Genomic DNA, 20540 nt, shown 5'->3' on the forward strand with positions numbered 1-20540 from the left:
CGTAAAACACAAGCACGATGACGTCAATTCTTATTTTGCGTCATAGAACCTGGAAATCTTGCACAATCTATCTCTAATTTGTACACTGCCAAACAATCGGCGATACCAACCAGGAATAACCTGTTGTTGTTGTTGTTGTTGTTGTTGTTGTTGTTGTTGTTGTTGTTGTTGTTGTTGTTGTTGTTGGTGGTGGTCAGGAATAACCTGTTGTTGTTGTTGTTTTTGTTGTTGTTGTTGTTGGTGGTGGTGGTGTTGTGAAGGTGGTGGTGGTGGTTGTTGTCGTGGTGGTGGTGGTTGTTGTTGTTGCTGCTGTGGTGGTGGTGGTGGTAACGACAGTGGTGAAGCTCACGGTAGAGGTGGTGACGATGGTGTTGATGCGGGGCATGTCACGACAAGACACACTTCCTGCCTCCCCTCCTCTTGGCGGTGGTGGTAGTCGTCGTTGCTGGTGGTGTCGGTGGTCGTGGTGGTGACGGCGGTGGTAGTGGTTGTTGTATTAGGTTGTGGCGTGGGGTGGTTGTGGTGGCGGGGGTAGTGGTTGTTGTAAGGGATGGCGGGGTGGTGGTGACAGGAGGCGTGCGGACCGTGATGAGCTGTGTGGTGCAGCGTGATACTGCAACAAGCCTGTCATCACGATCAGTCCACTCATCAGTCAGCCCTTTATCATCATCATCCTGATTTCTGCCCTGTAACACGGCCACCACGCGCCGCTCCAGGCCTGTCACATAGTGATACCTCGCTACTGTCACTGTGTCCGTTGCCGCCACCGCCACGTCCTGCACAGCTCGCTCCAACCTCGCCCTGTTGTGTAGCCAGTCTTGATACCCCAACACACTCACCGGTACACCTGCATCCTTCAGTCCCTGCACCACGCCGCTAGCTGGTGACGTCACCCGCCCTGCCTCGTCCGTGACGTCATCATGTAAATCGCCGCTTCTGGTCAAGACGAACACGTCGCGGTAGCTCAGCCGGGAGGGACTGTTGGCGACGCTCCTCCCTGCAGGGAAAAGACCGTTGGAACAGTTAAATATTCATGTATGTAAGCAAACATTCGTTATATCTTAAGACACACCTTAACCGTGTATTATTTTGTTTTCTCAAACACACACACACACACACCACCCACCCCCAACCCCCCTCCCACACACACACGCAAGCCTGCATACACACCTGAGTTATAAAATCTTCACAAAGTCTGTACATTTTCGACACAGACAGCAAAACTTCGACGTCATGACGTAATTTTGCCTTTTACGTCAATACAAATGACGTCATTGTTTTCTCCCTGCAGACTGACCAGACTTTAGATTTGATTGAACATAATTATATTCTCGGGGGGAGGGAGGGGGGGGGTTAAAACACAATTAGGCAGCGGGAAGGTTTACCCTTCACTCAAACCTAACACAATCATCATCCTCATCCTCGTCATCATCATCATCACCACCACCACCACCACCACCACCACCACCACCACAACCATCATCATCATCATCATCAGTTACACAACTTACCCACACCGAGACAGCGCAGCTCGGCAGCGATATCGTGACCACACTGTGCGCAGTCCAACGGCCACCGACCTGTGTGAGCGTTGCCATGGTGACTCAGCCGTATCACGCTCAGCCCGTCCCCAGGCGCAGGCACGCCGCTGTCGCTGTAGTCGTGGACAGCAAACCTGTGAATCACGGGTTGTATTTCACGGAGGACGGCGGGCGCCGAGCGGAGGGGGACAGTGAACACCTGTGTCTGCAGTGCTGGGGGTATCTCGGTGTTTTCGATACCGGCACACCACAGGAACAGGTGTGGTACTTGCTGCGCTAGTTGTGTTACAAGGCGTGTGCAACGGGGACCACGCTTACTCCTGTGACACAGAATGGAGACATGGTGGTAGAGATGTGTGTCACACTCACATTAGACATGTTGTCAGAGATGTGTATCACACTCACATGAGACATGTTGTCAGAGATGCGTGTCACACTCACATGAGACATGGAAAGCTGATAATAGTAATGCGTTATCCACAACTTTATCAAAGATGTCACTTGATATTTTACCAATGATGACATAATTAGGATTGTACGCACATTGTTGTCATAACAACATGCAATTCCACGCATAGGCCTACAGTAACACGGCGGTGGTGCGAGTTACATGAATCAGACAGTTGCAACTCTCTCTCTCTCTCTCTCTCTCTCTCTCTCTCTCTCTCTCTCTCTCTCTCTCTCTCTCTCTCTCTCTCTCTCTTTCTTTCTCTCTCTCTAGAGCTCTCTCTCTCTCTCTCTCACACACACACACACACACACACACACACACACACACACACACACACACACACTCACACACGTATGAAAACAAACCTGCTGTCAAAGGACACCTCGTCGATCAAGACGTGTAGCCGGCCGTTTTTCACACATGCCACGAGGTCGGTGACTGCCTGGTCAACATCTCCCTCCCTGTTCCAGATATCGTATATGTGGTACGACACGCTGCCTGGTGTCAGGGAAGGCGTCGGGCCCGCGCTCAGCGACATCTCCAGCTGTTGTTTGATGGATGTGCTGACGGCCCGGGTGGTGTACTGTGTTGAGATGACGTGCACATCGTGCCCCTGTCGCAGCCACCTCACCCCCTGCAGCACTAGCACCACCGTCTTACCTGTTGGAACACAAACAATATTAAGGTTAATATATTGCAGGACAATGTGAAAACAAGGCAGTGTTACATGTAGAGACGACTTGCACATCGTGACCCTGGTGTTAGGGAAGATGTAGGCCCACGATCAGTCACCTCAACCCCTGCAGTACCAGAACTGTCTTACCTGTTGGAACACAACGCACATTTAATGTAATACATTACAAAGCACTGTGAGCGTAAGGCATTGTTACATGCAGATCTGCACATAGAGACGACTTGCACATCGTGACCCTGGTGTTAGGGAAGATGTAGGTCCACGATCAGCCACCTCAACCCCTGCCTTACCAAACTGTACATGTCTTACCTGTTTACACACAAAACATAACCATAACAATATACTACAAAACAATGTGAAAGCAAGCTATTTTTTACATCAAGTCCGTTTCACCTGTTACACGCGTAACACAGCATCAGAAACATAGAAATAAGCACACAAAAATTATATAACTGCCAAGAACATTACATTACATGGAGACTAAATGAACATGTCAGTTCCAAACTGTTCTCCGTGTCAGCCTGATGCCTTTCCTTCAGTTGTCACATTTTCCACGGAATCAGACAACACAAACAGCAAACCGTCCTCCTACAAAACTGGAAGCTCCTGGTACGATGACGATAAAGTAAAACTCGACAAAAACAACGTCACAACCATTGCGTCAATCCTTCAACTAAGACGTCATTTGAGCAAACTACCTGGGATCAGTGCACTGTAAGGAAATCAGAAACATTGTTCTGTCAGTATCGTTTGCCGCAACAACAGCGACGACCACAATTATTGTTGTTGTTGTTCATGATGATGATGATGATGATGATGATGATGATGATGATGATGATGATGATGATGATGATGATGATGATGATGATTAATGAGAATTGCCAAAATGTTATTTTTTTAAATTTTTTTTATAAAACAGTGGCAGAAGCAGCAGTGTAAGTAATTGCTGGGTGGTGGTGGTGGTGGTGGTGGTGGGTTTGTTTCTCTTCATAGCAGCAGTATTAGCACAGCACCCTTCACACACATACATGTCAGCACGTGTACGGTGTAACCTCATTTACGTCATGTCCTATTAGTGATGTTCACAGTGTGCGACTTTCAGACAATTTTGAAACGATTGTTGTCAAATGAGAAGGCAGACACTAGTTGGTGCAGCAAAATAATCGTGAAGTTAACCGTGTAATAAGACCTCGCGCCCCCTAATTGGCGTAGAGGCGCGTCCCCCGGGTGGTGGATGGGGGAGCCTTCTCTACTAACTTCTGAGAGAAGGTCGCATCACTCTCGATGCCGTGAACCTAATTAGGATCTTTTTCTTGTTTCTTCTCTATTTCTGCCTCCCCAAAGTCCTTTTACTTTTCTTTTCTCACCCATAAAATTCTTCACTTATTACCCTTGTTAAGTGGTTCTTGTATAGAATATAGTCAATGTTTGTAAAGATTTTAGTCAAGCAGTATGTAAGAAATGTTTAGTCCTTTGTACTGGAAACTTGCATTCTCCCAGTAAGGTCATATATTGTACTACGTTGCAAGCCCCTGGAGCAATTTTTTGATTGGTGCTTTTGTGAACGAGAAACACTTAACAAGTGGCTCTATCCCATCTCCCCCCTTTACCCTATCCCATCTCCCCCCTTTCCCTCGTCGCGATATAACCTTCGTGGTTGAAAACGACGTTAAACACCAAATAAAGAAAGAAAGAACCGTGTAAAAAGACAACGCGAATATTGATCAATTGCCGACAGACTTCTGGTATAAACAAAAATCTCCCTTTGAAAACTGTGCGACTTTGAACAAAGACCACAAATACAGGTCGTTTGATTTGAACAGCTTTTTCTGGAAGCCTTTTAAAAAAAAAATAGCATTCTCTTTTTGGGGATTCAAATTATTTTGTTTTATCATGTAAGCTTTACATCACAGGACACAGACAAGGGAGCCGATTCACAAAAGAGAACACACGGTGGACAGTTACAACATACAGGGGGGGGGGGGGGTTGTGGCTTAGTGGTCGCAGTATCAAAAATATGTAAAGAAAGAAAACAGCAACAGTGGACTAGCCGTTGCTTCCTGCCATGCAGACACAATCATCCATTATCTAAGGGTTACATCAGAACATGCACTGGAGGCATTAATTAGTTAGCAGAATGCGCCTAGAAGACTAAACCTTGTTATAGTAGAAGGCCACAGAGCTAAATTTATCGTTGCCAGCACGAGTAACTAGAGTAGCATCTGCCGCGCGCCGATGTTGGCCTTTAACGCGAAACAGAAGGCAGCTGAGCTTAGTGTTCCATCTTGCTTCGAGACCAACAACAACAAACAAACAAAATAAGAAACAAACAATCTAGTCAGAGAAGCTGTGAGCTTGTCACCTGTTCCTGGCGCTCCCGTAATGAAGACCAGTTGCGGGTCTCTGTTCATTAGGTCGAGCTGTTGCAGGGTCAGAACCAGAAGTGCCAGCCTCCGCCCCAGTTCCGCCACCGCCTGTCCTGCAGTCCGCACCTCCACACGGACACCGTTGTAGCAGGGGACAGACACCGTGGTGGCCGGACCAACAAACCTGTAGCAGAAACAATTATTAAGTTAATGATAAATGATAATTATTACTTAAAAGTCGAATACCAACGATTGTTTCAGCATTGCGACGTAACTGACATGGATGTCATTTCTCTCACCTGGCAACGATGTCCATGTAAAGTTGGTCAGTAAGCCGAGCGTCCACAGTACAGGCCATCCTGTGTTGCCACCAGGTGCTCAGCTGTGATAACACGGCGGGTGTCACGTGCCAGTACGATGCAGGCTGGGACAGTTGGTCAGAGCAACAGCACAGCTGCACGGCCTCCGATGAATTGGCCGCACCCAGGCTCTGACACACCGCCTGCACCAGAGACATACATGTACGCAATACAATAGTTGTGTGGGACGCCAGTTTCATTATTTGCTTGGTTGAAACTGACAAAACATCCATCAAGCTTGACGGGTAAATAGAATACTTTCATGTCTGATATTGTTGTTGAGCTTGTTTTGTGTGTTTTGTTCTTTTTGTGAATGTTTTGATAATCATATGATCAAACAAGCGAACGATCATAACAATTCCTCTCCACAGGAAATATGTTTTGTCATGCAAATACATGCTAATCCCTTTTGGATGTTTATATGCAATGCGTTGAATGTAACTATGTTGCCATGTCAACACTATATTTCGTATGATGGAACTGTTTTTCCCCCTTGTAGTGTGTATACAAAAATATAATTTTTGTTTTCTTATTATTAGTATTATTATGTGCGTCTGTATTAAGTGTGTGTATAAGGGACAGATTGTAAGATTAGGCTCCGATTCTCTCTCTCTCTCTCTCTCTCTCTCTCTCTCTCTCTCTCTCTGTCTCTCTCTCTCTCTCTGTCTGTCTGTGTGTGTCTCTCTCTTTCTCTCTCTCTGTTTCTCTCTCTCACTCTCTCTTTCTCTCTCTCTCTCTCTCTCTCTCTCTCTCTCTCTCTCTCTCTCTCTCACTCTCACCTGTTGCAACTTGAAATTGGTTTCGTCATCCAGAATCCGCTGTAGCTGAGCTTGGCTGACGTAGGGTAGGAAGAGAGTCTTCCTCACAGTCAGGCCGGGAGCGATGTCACTGACCATGTGTCTGGCGTGCACCTCACACTTGTTCAGCTGCTTGACCGCCTTGTCAATAACCTTGACCACCTCAGTGTCCGCTCGGCTTGCCTCGGTCTTACCGACAGACTTGATTTCTCCGACCAGGATACCATACAGTCGGTGAATCACCAGGATGTCAAAGTCTCCCTGTTTCCCGTGATGCCGAAGCTCCTTAGGTAAGGTTGCTGGCTTTGGGAGCTTGCCTGTGTGTTTGGCGTAGAACGGCTTGTTGAGGTAGTCCTTAAAGTTCAGCTCAGACACCACGAACATGACCTCCTTTCCGGAATCTCCGAGTTGCTGCAAGTTGTGCAGCACGTGCTGCTGGGCAAAGTCAGCCTGAATGTTGCCCTGCTGCTTCTGAAGCTGCTCACTAGAGGGCAGCACAAGCACTTCCTGACCCGTACCGGGCACTGTGTCCGTGTTATAAGGCACCCGGGCAAGATGGACAGGAGGAACAATGTAGGTGCGGGTGAGAGCGTCAGGGTACAGCTGTGTCACAATGTCCACCAAGTTGTCACGGGTGTCCTTACCACTGTTGGGGCTCGCCATGATGCGGAGTAAAATCAATCGTCCAGAAAACTGTTAAATGGACAAATAAGACACGATCGGAAAATAAATAAGAATCGGAAGTAACTAACGACATCCTAAGCAGGTTGATGTCGGAGTTGTGGTGGTAGTGGCGGTGATGATGGTCATAGTGCGCATCTTCTGTCTCAAACAACAAACACTACGATTGGTTTATACGGATGCATCATTTTAAGCTATGTATCGTTCGGTCAGCGTAAGCTCTGTCATTCTAACGATCATGAATCATTTCCGTTCGGATTATACACTGAAAATAAAAGTCCAGTACCAGAACAGCGTTTAACATTAAACAACTTTGTAAAACCGGACACAAGTTTTCCTGTAGAAGATGTCATACTCGTTTATCGCTTGACAGTTCTTGTATTTGAATGTATTGTATTTTAGTTCTTACAGCATCGTATTGTTTCATTTTGTAAACGGGCGATTTAAAAAACAAATTTAGGACGAAAAAGAATCCCACTGAATTTAATTCACCCATGTTTTTTGTATTATCAACACACACAAACTTATCAGTGGTAGTGTGTGTGTGTGTGTGTGTGTGTGTGTGTGAGTGTGTGTGTGTGTGTGGGTGGGTGTGTGTGTGTGTGTGTGTGTGTGTGTGTGTGTGTGTGTGTGTGTGTGTGTGTGTGTACACAGACTAGCCTGCAGAGTAGCTGGTATTTGTTTAACTGGTATAAGGGAGGCAACTCTTCATTCGACAGCAAAGATTAGTATCGCTGCTTCCCCTTGACAAGTTGACACGTCACCAAGTGACAAGTTGACACAGAAGCTCTGACTGAGATAATTGACTCAATGAAGTGATATCGTGCGATTTGAAGCAATCACAACTATTATCCTGCATCATATGTCTTCATTTTCCATTGCTTATGGGCGATAGAAAAAACACTGACAACAAACCATCTGTGTGTGACCTGTTGAGACGAAACAGAAGGGGGAGGGACAAAGCCGACAGCAAGACCAGGCGAGGAAAAGCAGCAACCACTCACCGCTATGGACAGCAGCAACCACTCACCGCTATGGACAGCAGCAACCACTCACCGCTATGGACAGCAGCAACCACTCACCGCTATGGACAGCAGCAACCACTCACCGCTATGGACAGCAGCAACCACTCACCGCTATGGACAGCAGCAGAAGGTCAGTGAGGGGTTGAGGTGAAGGCAGACAGTGATGACACAGGTGACGACTGAGGTGAAAGCAGACAGCGATGACACAGGTGACGACTGAGGTGAAGGCAGACAGCGATGACACAGGTGACGACTGAAGGGAAGGCGGCTGTAGCGATGGTTTTGAGAACAGGTGTTGTCGCTTCGTTGAGACGGCTCAGTGCGTGTTGTGACACTGCCGTGTTCTAATCAGTGTCTCCTGGTTACGTACACACGTGACAGGGGTGACGGGTGAAGATGGACCTTGATATGCAATCGATGTCATGGTGCACTCGACTACCTGAGGGCAAACACAGGCACATGAACGAAAGAAAGAAAAATAGAGAAAGAGAAAGAGAGATAGAAATTGAGAGGACCTATGCCCTAAGGCCAAACAAAAAAAGTTGTATGTACAAAAAATAGGGTAGGTATAGGTAGGGAGTTTTTTTTCTTTTTTTTTCTGGGTAGAAAATAACTATACAGTGACGCAAAGAGACTGGACTTACTATACAAAGAGAAAGACTACGCATTACAAAACAAATGAGACAACAGGGATGCGGGGTTATCTCCCTTGTGTCGTCTGCTGTCTGTTACTTTCGTTTTGACACTTTTTTTTTTGCTTTTTTTTTACAAATGCAATAAAAAAAAGTCAAGGGTCGGCGGGAAAAAAAACTACGTAGGGTCGGATGACCAGAAACATACAACTTTTTTGTTTGGCCTAAGCTCCAGTGAAACAAATTGCGTAGAGCGCCATTGTGTTTCGGTATGGACCTAGTCAATCAATCTATCAATAATTATGAGGCTTATATCGCGCATATTCCGTGGGTACAGTTCTAAGCGCAGAGATTTTTTAATATTTTTTATTTTTATTTTTATGCAATTTATATCGCGCACATATTCAAGGCGCAGGGATTTATATCGGCCAGCAGATCGCAGCCATTTCGGCGCATATCCTACTTTTCACGGCCTATTATTCCAAGTCACACGGGTATTTTGGTAAACATTTTTATCTATGCCTATACAATTTTACCATGAAAGACCCTTTTGTCAATCGTGGGATCTTTAACGTGCACACCCCAATGTAGTGTACACGAAGGGACCTCGATTTTTCGTCTCATCCGAAAGACTAGCACTTGAACCCACCACCTAGGTTAGGAAAGGGGGGAGAAAATTGCTAACGCCCTGACCCAGGGTCGAACTCGCAACCTCTCGCTTCCGAGCGCAAGTGCGTTACCACTCGGACAAGCAACACTATCACAGCCACTGTGCTTTGGTATGGACCCAGTGATGACAAGCAACACTATCACAACCATTGTGTTTTGGTATGGACCCAGTGATGACAAGCAACACTATCACAGCCACTGTGTTTTGGTATGGACCCAGTGATGACAAGCAACACTATCACAGCCATTGTGTTTTGGTATGGACCCAGTGATGACAAGCAACACTATCTCAGCCATTGTGTTTTGGTATGGACCCAGTGATGACAAGCAACACTATCACAACCATTGTGTTTTGGTATGGACCCAGTGATGACAAGCAACACTATCACAGCCACTGTGTTTTGGTATGGACCCAGTGATGACAAGCAACACTATCACAGCCATTGTGTTTTGGTATGGACCCAGTGATGACAAGCAACACTATCTCAGCCATTGTGTTTTGGTATGGACCCAGTGATGACAAGCAACACTATCACAGCCACTGTGTTTTGGTATGGACCCAGTGATGACAAGCAACACTATCACAGCCATTGTGTTTTGGTATGGACCCAGTGATGACAAGCAACACTATCACAACCATTGTGTTTTGGTATGGACCCAGTGATGACAAGCAACACTATCACAGCCATTGTGTTTTGGTATGGACCCAGTGATGACAAGCAACACTATCACAGCCATTGTGTTTTGATATGGACCCAGTGATGACAAGCAACACTATCACAGCCATTGTGTTATGGTAGGGACCCAATGATGACAAGCAACACTATCACAACCATTGTGTTATGGTATGGACCCAGTGATGACAAGCAACACTATCACAGCCATTGTGTTTTGGTATGGACCCAGTGATGACAAGCAACACTATCACAGCCATTGTGTTATGGTATGGACCCAGTGATGACAAGCAACACTATCACAGCCATTATGTTTTTGTATGGACCAATTCTTGACAAGCAACTCTATCACAGCCATTGTGTTTTGGTATGGACCTAGTGATGACAAGCAACACTATCACAGCCATTGTGTTATGGTATGGACCCAGTCTTAACAAGCAACACTATCACAGCCATTGTGTTATGGTATGGACCCAGTGATGACAAGCAACACTATCACAGCCATTGTGTTTTGGTATGGACCCAGTGATGACAAGCAACACTATCACAGCCATTGTGTTATGGTATGGACCCAGTGATGACAAGCAACACTATCACAGCCAGATGACTGTGGGTGAATGTCACACAATCCGACTGTGTATAATAGTATGGTTGGCTATATGTACCAAAGGTCGGATATTGTGTATTATAGTATGGCTGGCTATATGTACCAACAGTCGGATATTGTGTATTATAGTATGGTTGGCTATATGCACCAAAGGTCGGATATTGTGTATAATAGTATGGCTGGCTATATGTACCAAAGGTCGGATATTGTGTTTTATAGTATGGCTGGCTATATGTACCAAAGGTCGGATATTGTGTATTATAGTATGGCTGGCTATATGCACCAAAGGTCGGATATTGTGTATTATAGTATGGCTGGCTATATGTACCAAAGGTCGGATATTGTGTATTATAGTATGGTTGGCTTTATGTACCAAAGGTCGGATACTGGAAAAGCGTGTCTGCCTGCTTTATCCAGCAACAAGAGCATACTTCTACTTGGTCACATACCAAACTACAGTCTGGCTGCTTTATCCAGCAACAAGAGCATACTTCTACTTGGTCACATACCAAACTACAGTCTGGCTGCTTTAACCAGCAACAAGAGCATACTTCTACTTGGTCACATACCACACTACAGTCTGGCTGTTTTAACCAGCAACAAGAGCATACTTCTACTTGGTCACATACCACACTACAGTCTGGCTGCTGTAACCAGCAATAAGAGCATACTTCTACTTGGTCACATACCACACTACAGTCTGGCTGCTTTAACCAGCAACAAGAGCATACTTCTACTTGGTCACATACCACACTACAGTCTGGCTGCTTTAACCAGCAACAAGAGCATACTTCTACTTGGTCACATACCCCACTACAGTCTGCCTGCTTTAACCAGCAACAAGAGCATACTTCTACTTGGTCACATACCACACTACAGTCTGGCTGCTGTAACCAGCAACAAGAGCATACTTCTACTTGGTCACATACCAAACTACAGTCTTGGCTGCTTTAACCAGCAACAAGAGCATACTTCTACTTGGTCACATACCACACTACAGTCTGGCTGCTTTAACCAGCAACAAGAGCATACTTCTACTTGGTCACATACCACACTACAGTCTGGCTGCTTTAACCAGCAACAAGAGCATACTTCTACTTGGTCACATACCACACTACAGTCTGGCTGCTGTAACCAGCAATAAGAGCATACTTCTACTTGGTCACATACCACACTACAGTCTGGCTGCTTTAACCAGCAACAAGAGCATACTTCTACTTGGTCACATACCACACTACAGTCTGGCTGCTTTAACCAGCAACAAGAGCATACTTCTACTTGGTCACATACCACACTACAGTCTGCCTGCTTTATCCAGCAACAAGAGCATACTTCTACTTGGTCACATACCAAACTACAGTCTGGCTGCTTTAACCAGCAACAAGAGCATACTTCTACTTGGTCACATACCACACTACAGTCTGGCTGCTTTAACCAGCAACAAGAGCATACTTCTACTTGGTCACATACCACACTACAGTCTGGCTGCTTTAACCAGCAACAAGAGCATACTTCTACTTGGTCACATACCACACTACAGTCTGGCTGCTTTAACCAGCAACAAGAGCATACTTCTACTTGGTCACATACCACACTACAGTCTGGCTGCTGTAACCAGCAACAAGAGCATACAGTTTGTGCCTTGTGTCTGTATGCAGCTAGACAGTGAAATCCAGCCACAGTTTGTGCCTAGTGTCTATATGCAGCTAGACAGTGAAATCCAGCCACAGTTTGTGCCTTGTGTCTATATGCAGCTAGACAGTGAAATCCAGCCACAGTTAGTGCCTTGTGTCTATATGCAGCTAGACAGTGAAATCCAGCCACAGTTTGTGCCTTGTGTTTGTATGCAGCTAGACAGTGAATTCCAGCCACAGTTTGTGCCTTGTGTCTATATGCAGCTAGACAGTGAAATCCAGCCACAGTTTGTGCCTTGTGTCTATGTGCAGCTAGACAGTGAAATCCAGCCACAGTTTGTGCCTTGTGTCTGTATGCAGCTAGACAGTGAAATCCAGCCACAGTTTGTGCCTTGTGTCTATATGCAGCTAGACAGTGAAATCCAGCCACAGTTTGTGCCTTGTGTCTATATGCAGCTAGACAGTGAAATCCAGCCACAGTTTGTGCCTTGTGTCTGTATGCAGCTAGACAGTGAAATCCAGCCACAGTTTGTGCCTTGTGTCTATATGCAGCTAGACAGTGAAATCCAGCCACAGTTTGTGCCTTGTGTCTATATGCAGCTAGACAGTGAAATCCAGCCACAGTTTGTGCCTTGTGTCTATATGCAGCTAGACAGTGAAATCCAGCCACAGTTTGTGCCTTGTGTGAAATCCAGCCACAGTTTGTGCCTTGTGTCTATATGCAGCTAGACAGTGAAATCCAGCCACAGTTAGTGCCTTGTGTCTATATGCAGCTAGACAGTGAAATCCAGCCACAGTTTGTGTCTTGTGTCTATATGCAGCTAGACAGTGAAATCCAGCCACAGTTTGTGTCTTGTGTCTGTATGCAGCTAGACAGTGAAATCCAGCCACAGTTTGTGCCTTGTGTCTATATGCAGCTAGACAGTGAAATCCAGCCACAGTTTGTGCCTTGTGTCTATATGCAGCTAGACAGTGAAATCCAGCCACAGTTTGTGCCTTGTGTCTATATGCAGCTAGACAGTGAAATCCAGCCACAGTTTGTGCCTTGTGTCTGTATGCAGCTAGACAGTGAAATCCAGCCACAGTTTGTGCCTTGTCTGTATGCAGCTAGACAGTGAAATCCAGCCTCAGTTTTTGCCTTGTCTGTATGCAGCTAGACAGTGAAATCCAGCCACAGTTTTTGCCTTGTCTGGATGCAGCTAGACAGTGAAATCCAGCCACAGTTTTTGCCTTGTCTGTATGCAGCTAGACAGTGAAATCCAGCCACAGTTTTTGCCTTGTCTGTATGCAGCTAGACAGTGAAATCCAGCCACAGTTTGTGTCTTGTGTCTATATGTAGCTAGGCAGTGAAATCCAGCCACAGTTTGTGCCTTGTGTCTATATGCAGCTAGACAGTGAAATCCAGCCACAGTTTGTGCCTTGTGTCTATATGCAACTAGACAGTGAAATCCAGCCACAGTTTATGCCTTGTGTCTCTATGCAGCTAGACAGTGAAATCCAGCCACAGTTTTTGCCTTGTCTGTATGCAGCTAGACAGTGAAATCCAGCCACAGTTTGTGCCTTGTCTGGATGCAGCTAGACAGTGAAATCCAGCCACAGTTTGTGCCTTGTGTCTATATGCAGCTAGACAGTGAAATCCAGCCACAGTTTGTGCCTTGTGTCTGTATGCAGCTAGACAGTGAAATCCAGCCACAGTTTGTGCCTTGTGTCTATATGCAGCTAGACAGTGAAATCCAGCCACAGTTTGTGCCTTGTGTCTATATGCAGCTAGACAGTAAAATCCAGCCACAGTTTGTGCCTTGTGTCTATATGCAGCTAGACAGTGAAATCCAGCCACAGTTTTTGCCTTGTCTGTATGCAGCTAGACAGTGAAATCCAGCCACAGTTTTTGCCTTGTCTGTATGCAGCTAGACAGTGAAATCCAGCCACAGTTTTTGCCTTGTCTGTATGCAGCTAGACAGTGAAATCCAGCCACAGTTTTTGCCTTGTCTGTATGCAGCTAGACAGTGAAATCCAGCCACAGTGTGTGCCTTGTGTCTGTATGCAGCTAGACAGTGAAATCCAGCCACAGTTTGTGCCTTGTGTCTATATGCAGCTAGACAGTGAAGTCCAGCCACAGTTTGTGCCTTGTGTCTATATGCAGCTAGACAGTGAAATCCAGCCACAGTTTGTGCCTTGTGTCTATATGCAGCTAGACAGTGAAGTCCAGCCACAGTTTGTGCCTTGTGTCTATATGCAGCTAGACAGTGAAATCCAGCCACAGTTTGTGTCTATATGCAGCTAGACAGTGAAATCCAGCCACAGTTTGTGCCTTGTGTCTGTATGCAGCTAGACAGTGAAATCCAGCCACAGTTTGTGCCTTGTGGCTATATGCAGCTAGACAGTGAAATCCAGCCACAGTGTGTGCCTTGTGTCTATATGCAGCTAGACAGTGAAATCCAGCCACAGTTTGTGCCTTGTGTCTATATGCAGCTAGACAGTGAAATCCAGCCACAGTTTGTGCCTTGTGTCTGTATGCAGCTAGACAGTGAAATCCAGCCACAGTTAGTGCCTTGTGTCTATATGTAGCTAGACAGTGAAATCCAGCCACAGTTTGTGCCTTGGGTCTGTATGCAGCTAGACAGTGAAATCCAGCCACAGTTTGTGCCTTGTGTCTGTATGCAGCTAGACAGTGAAATCCAGCCACAGTTTGTGCCATGTGTCTGTATACAGCTAGACAGTGAAATCCAGCCACAGTTTGTGCCATGTGTCTGTATGCAGCTAGACAGTGAAATCCAGCCACAGTTTGTGCCTTGTGTCTATATGCAGCTAGACAGTGAAATCCAGCCACAGTTTGTGTCTTGTGTCTGTATACAGCTAGACAGTGAAATCCAGCCACAGTTTGTGCCATGTGTCTGTATGCAGCTAGACAGTGAAATCCAGCCTCAGTTTGTGCCTTGTGTCTATATGCAGCTAGACAGTGAAATCCAGCCACAGTTTGTGCCTTGTCTATATGTAGCTAGACAGTGAAATCCAGCCACAGTTTGTGCCTTGTGTCTATATGCAGCTAGACAGTGAAATCCAGCCACAGTTTGTGCCTTGTGTCTATATGCAGCTAGACAGTGAAATCCAGCCACAGTTTGTGCCTTGTGTCTGTATGCAGCTAGACAGTGAAATCCAGCCACAGTTTGTGTCTTGTGTCTATATGCAGCTAGACAGTGAAATCCAGCCACAGTTTGTGCCTAGTGTCTATATGCAGCTAGACAGTGAAATCCAGCCACAGTTTGTGCCTTGTGTCTATATGCAGCTAGACAGTGAAATCCAGCCACAGTTTGTGCCTTGTCTGTATGTAGCTAGACAGTGAAATCCAGCCACAGTTTGTGCCTTGTCTGTATGTAGCTAGACAGTGAAATCCAGCCACAGTTTGTGCCTTGTCTGTATGTAGCTAGACAGTGAAATCCAGCCACAGTTTGTGCCTTGTGTCTATATGCAGCTAGACAGTGAAATCCAGCCACAGTTTGTGTCTTGTGTCTATATGCAGCTAGACAGTGAAATCCAGCCACAGTTTGTGCCTTGTCTGTATGTAGCTAGACAGTGAAATCCAGCCACAGTTTGTGCCTTGTCTGTATGTAGCTAGACAGTGAAATCCAGCCACAGTTTGTGCCTTGTGTCTATATGCAGCTAGACAGTGAAATCCAGCCACAGTTTGTGCCTTGTGTCTGTATGCAGCTAGACAGTGAAATCCAGCCACAGTTTGTGCCTTGTGTCTATATGCAGCTAGACAGTGAAATGCAGCCACAGTTTGTGCCTTGTCTGTATGTAGCTAGACAGTGAAATCCAGCCACAGTTTGTGCCTTATGTCTATATGCAGCTAGACAGTGAAATCCAGCCACAGTTTGTGCCTTGTGTCTATATGCAGCTAGACAGTGAAATCCAGCCACAGTTTGTGCCTTGTCTGTATGTAGCTAGACAGTGAAATCCAGCCACAGTTTGTGCCTTGTGTCTATATGCAGCTAGACAGTGAAATCCAGCCACAGTTTGTGCCTTGTGTCTATATGCAGCTAGACAGTGAAATCCAGCCACAGTTTGTGCCTTGTGTCTATATGCAGCTAGACAGTGAAATCCAGCCACAGTGTGTGCCTTGTGTCTATATGTAGCTAGACAGTGAAATCCAGCCACAGTTTGTGCCTTGTGTCTATATGCAGCTAGACAGTGAAATCCAGCCACAGTGTGTGCCTTGTGTCTATATGCAGCTAGACAGTGAAATCCAGCCACAGTTTGTGCCTTGTCTGTATGTAGCTAGACAGTGAAATCCAGCCACAGTTTGTGTCTTGTCTGTATGTAGCTAGACAGTGAAATCCAGCCACAGTGTGTGTCTTGTGTCTGTATGCAGCTAGACAGTGAAATCCAGCCACAGTTTGTGCCTTGTCTGTATGTAGCTAGACAGTGAAATCCAGCCACAGTTTGTGTCTTGTGTCTGTATGCAGCTAGACAGTGAAATCCAGCCACAGTTTGTGCCTTGTCTGTATGTAGCTAGACAGTGAAATCCAGCCACAGTTTGTGTCTTGTGTCTGTATGCAGCTAGACAGTGAAATCCAGCCACAGTTTGTGCCTTGTCTGTATGTAGCTAGACAGTGAAATCCAGCCACAGTTTGTGCCTTGTCTGTATGTAGCTAGACAGTGAAATCCAGCCACAGTTTGTGCCTTGTGTCTATATGCAGCTAGACAGTAAAATCCAGCCACAGTTTGTGCCTTGTGTCTATATGCAGCTAGACAGTGAAATCCAGCCACAGTTTGTGTCTTGTGTCTGTATGCAGCTAGACAGTGACATCCAGCCACAGTTTGTGCCTTGTGTCTGTATGCAGCTAGACGGTGACATATAGAACACTGTGACCTTGATGTCGTCTTCACGCGCCATTCAGGGATGTTGCGGTCATGAGAGGTCTGGATTGTGGTCATCTTCAATACGCTATGCTGAACAAAGCACTGGTCATTGTTAGAGTTGTACCATTCACGTTGTACCAACAGATGAGTATTGATGACTCAGCTGAAGGTGGTTCCATTCTCTCTCTAGTCTGTAGGTTTTGTTTTGTTAAAGTGACTTGACTGTCTCATTTTAAAGTCAAAACTTCATTTATTGCTGTTGTTTTGTTAAAGTGACTTGACTGTCTCATTTTAAAGTCAAAACTTCATTTATTGCTGTTGTTTTGGTATGTGTTTCTTTGTTGCCTTTCTAATGCTAACACAGTCCCCCCCGCGGGTTAGGGGGAGTCCCATATTGGTTGGGACGAGAAAGAATTTACCCGTTGCTCCCTAGCATGTCGTAAGAGGTGACTTACGGATTCTGTTTCTCCTTTTACCCTTGTTAAGTGTTTCTTGTATAGAATATAGCCAATTTTTGTAAAGATTTTAGTCAAGCAGTATGTAAGAAATGTTAAGTCCTTTGTACTGGAAACTTGCATTCTCCCAGTAAGGTAATACATTGTACTACGTTGCAAGCCCCTGGAGCAAATTTTTGATTAGTGCTTTTGTGAACAAGAAACAATTGACAAGTGGCTTTATCCCATCTCCCCCCTTCCCCCGTCGCGATATAACCTTTGTGGTTGAAAACGACGTTAAACACCAAATAAAGAAAGAAAGAATGCTAACACAGCGCTATAGTCATTTTACTGTTCAGCTAGTGGCTGGGTTTGATTTCTGCATTGTTTTATTTTAAAGGTGTAATCGAGAAAAGTTATTTCTTTAATGAATATATGCAAGTTTCGCCATAATAATGATTTAAGTTACGCCAAATATCCTTGTTTGTTGCTATGCAATTTTGCTTGTTGGTAGTTATGTACATTTTCCAAGGTTTGAAGCAAATTTGCAGAAAATGCATTTATATTTGTTCCAAGTTATTTGATTGGCTGTGGGAGAGTTGTGGTCCTTGAAACAGGGAGGCAAACACTGGCAGCCACTGATGAGTGAAGGCAATCACAGACAGCCACTGATGAGTGAAGACACACACAGACAGCCACTGATGAGTGAAGACAAACACTGACAGCCACTGATGAGTGAAGACACACACAGACAGCCACTGATGAGTGAAGACAAACACTGACAGCCACTGATGAGTGAAGACAAACACTGACAGCCACTGATGAGTGAAGGCAAACACAGACAGCCACTGATGAGTGAAGACAAACACTGGCAGCCACTGATGAGTGAAGGCAAACACTGGCAGCCACTGATGAGTGAAGGCAAACACTGACAGCCACTGTTGAGTGAAGACAAACACTGGCAGCCACTGATGAGTGAAGGCAAACACTGACAGCCACTGATGAGTGAAGACAAACACTGACAGCCACTGTTGAGTGAAGACAAACACTGACAGCCACTGATGAGTGAAGGCAAACACTGGCAGCCACTGATGAGTGAAGGCAAACACTGACAGCCACTGATGAGTGAAGGCAAACACTGACAGCCACTGATGAGTGAAGACAAACAATCATAGCGGCAATGAATACTGAACTACAATGAGCTTTTTTGTTTTTGTTTAATCATCGAAATTGACATATTGAGCTGATATGTGGACACTGCATAACATTACGCTGACTTATTGACAGTGATGCAAGGGTTGCTTGTTTCCACTGACCAGCATGTGTTTGCCTCACTATTGACAGTGATGCAAGGGTTGCTTGTTTCCACTGACCAGCATGACTGTGTTTGTCTCACTATTGACAGTGATGCAAGGGTTGCTTGTTTCCACTGACCAGCATGTGTTTGCCTCACTATTGACAGTGATGCAAGGATTGCTTGTTTCCACTGACCAGCATGTGTTTGCCTCACTATTGACAGTGATGCAAGGGTTGCTTGTTTCCACTGACCAGCATGTGTTTGCCTCACTATTGACAGTGATGCAAGGGTTGCTTGTTTCCACTGACCAGCATGTGTTTGCCTCACTATTGACAGTGATGCAAGGGTTGCTTGTTTCCACTGACCAGCATGTGTTTGCCTCACTATTGACAGTGATGCAAGGGTTGCTTGTTTCCACTGACCAGCATGACTGTGTTTGTCTCACTATTGACAGTGATGCAAGGGTTGCTTGTTTCCACTGACCAGCATGTGTTTGTCTCATTATTGACAGTGATGCAAGGGTTGCTTGTTTCCACTGACCAGCATGTGTTTGCCTCACTATTGACAGTGATGCAAGGGTTGCTTGTTTCCACTGACCAGCATGTGTTAGCCTCACTATTGACAGTGATGCAAGGGTTGCTTGTTTCCACTGACCAGCATGTGTTTGTCTCACTATTGACAGTGATGCAAGGGTTGCTTGTTTCCACTGACCAGCATGTGTTTGCCTCACTGTTTCATTGGCCCTTTTCACAGTCAAAACCGTGACAGTTGTTTCCCAACGGGCGCTGTGGCGGGGTGGTAAGACGTCGGCCTCGTCATCGGAAGGTCGTGAGTTTGAATCTTGGCCGCGACCGCCTCTTGGGTTAAGTGTGGACATTTTTCCGATCTCCCAGGTCAACTCATGTGCAGACCTGCTTGTGATTTATCCCCCTTTGTGGGCACACGCAAGCACAAGACCAAGTACCCACGAAAAAGATCCTGTAATCCATGTCAGAGTTCGGTGGGTTATAGAAACACGAAAATACCCAGCGTATGGCTGCCTAAATGGCGGGGTAAAAATTGTCATACACGTAAAAATCCACGTGTGCAAAAACACGAGTGTACGGGGGAGTTTCAGCCCACAAGGTCACGACTTGATTTTAAGCTCAACAACACAACAATAAGTATCTTGCATGTTTTTTCCCTTAGCGCTCGGTATTGCACTGTATGTTCTGTACATGAATCCGTGTCAGATTGCTTGTTGTGTGTCAGATTGCTTGTTGTGTAGACACGTGTGTCAGATTGCTTGTTGTGTAGACACGTGTGTCAGATTGCTTGTTGTGTAGACACGTGTGTCAGATTGCTTGTTGTGCAGACACGTGTGTCAGATTGCTTGTTGTGTAGACACGTGTGTCAGATTGCTTGTTGTGTAGACACGTGTGTCAGATTGCTTGTTGTGTGGACACGTGTGTCAGAGTGCTTGTTGTGTAGACACGTGTGTCAGATTGCTTGTTGTGTAGATACGTGTGTCAGATTGCTTGTTGTGTAGACACGTGTGTCAGATTGCTTGTTGTGTAGACACGTGTGTCAGATTGCTTGTTGTGTAGACACGTGTGTCAGATTGCCTGTTGTGTAGACACGTGTGTCAGAGTGCTTGTTGTGTAGACACGTGTGTCAGATTGCCTGTTGTGTAGACACGTGTGTCAGAGTGCTTGTTGTGTAGACACGTGTGTCAGATTGCTTGTTGTGTAGACACGTGTGTCAGATTGCTTGTTGTGTAGACACGTGTGTCAGATTGCTTGTTGTGTAGACACGTGTGTCAGATTGCTTGTTGTGT

General features: G+C 45.6%; 1 protein-coding gene across 2 annotated transcripts; it reads right to left on the minus strand.

Annotated features, from left to right (window-relative positions):
• Nucleotides 1-6: 6 nt before the first annotated feature.
• On the minus strand, nucleotides 7-8360 carry LOC138970538 (uncharacterized). Of its 2 annotated transcripts, none has more exons than XM_070343007.1 (7): nucleotides 8024-8360; nucleotides 6191-6901; nucleotides 5352-5554; nucleotides 5049-5236; nucleotides 2358-2652; nucleotides 1512-1861; nucleotides 7-997 (listed from the first exon to the last, which is right to left on the minus strand). In XM_070343007.1, exons 2-7 carry the CDS (start codon nucleotides 6869-6871, stop codon nucleotides 387-389), a joined length of 2328 nt encoding a protein of 775 aa, XP_070199108.1. In that variant the 5' UTR covers nucleotides 6872-6901; nucleotides 8024-8360; the 3' UTR covers nucleotides 7-386. The 2 variants fall into 2 exon arrangements, with proteins under 2 accessions (XP_070199108.1, XP_070199107.1); XM_070343006.1 differs by lacking the exon at nucleotides 8024-8360 and adding an exon at nucleotides 7894-8023.
• Nucleotides 8361-20540: the final 12180 nt, after the last annotated feature.

This window comes from Littorina saxatilis, linkage group LG7 (assembly GCF_037325665.1).
Source record: "Littorina saxatilis isolate snail1 linkage group LG7, US_GU_Lsax_2.0, whole genome shotgun sequence".
NCBI lineage: Eukaryota > Metazoa > Mollusca > Gastropoda > Littorinimorpha > Littorinidae > Littorina > Littorina saxatilis.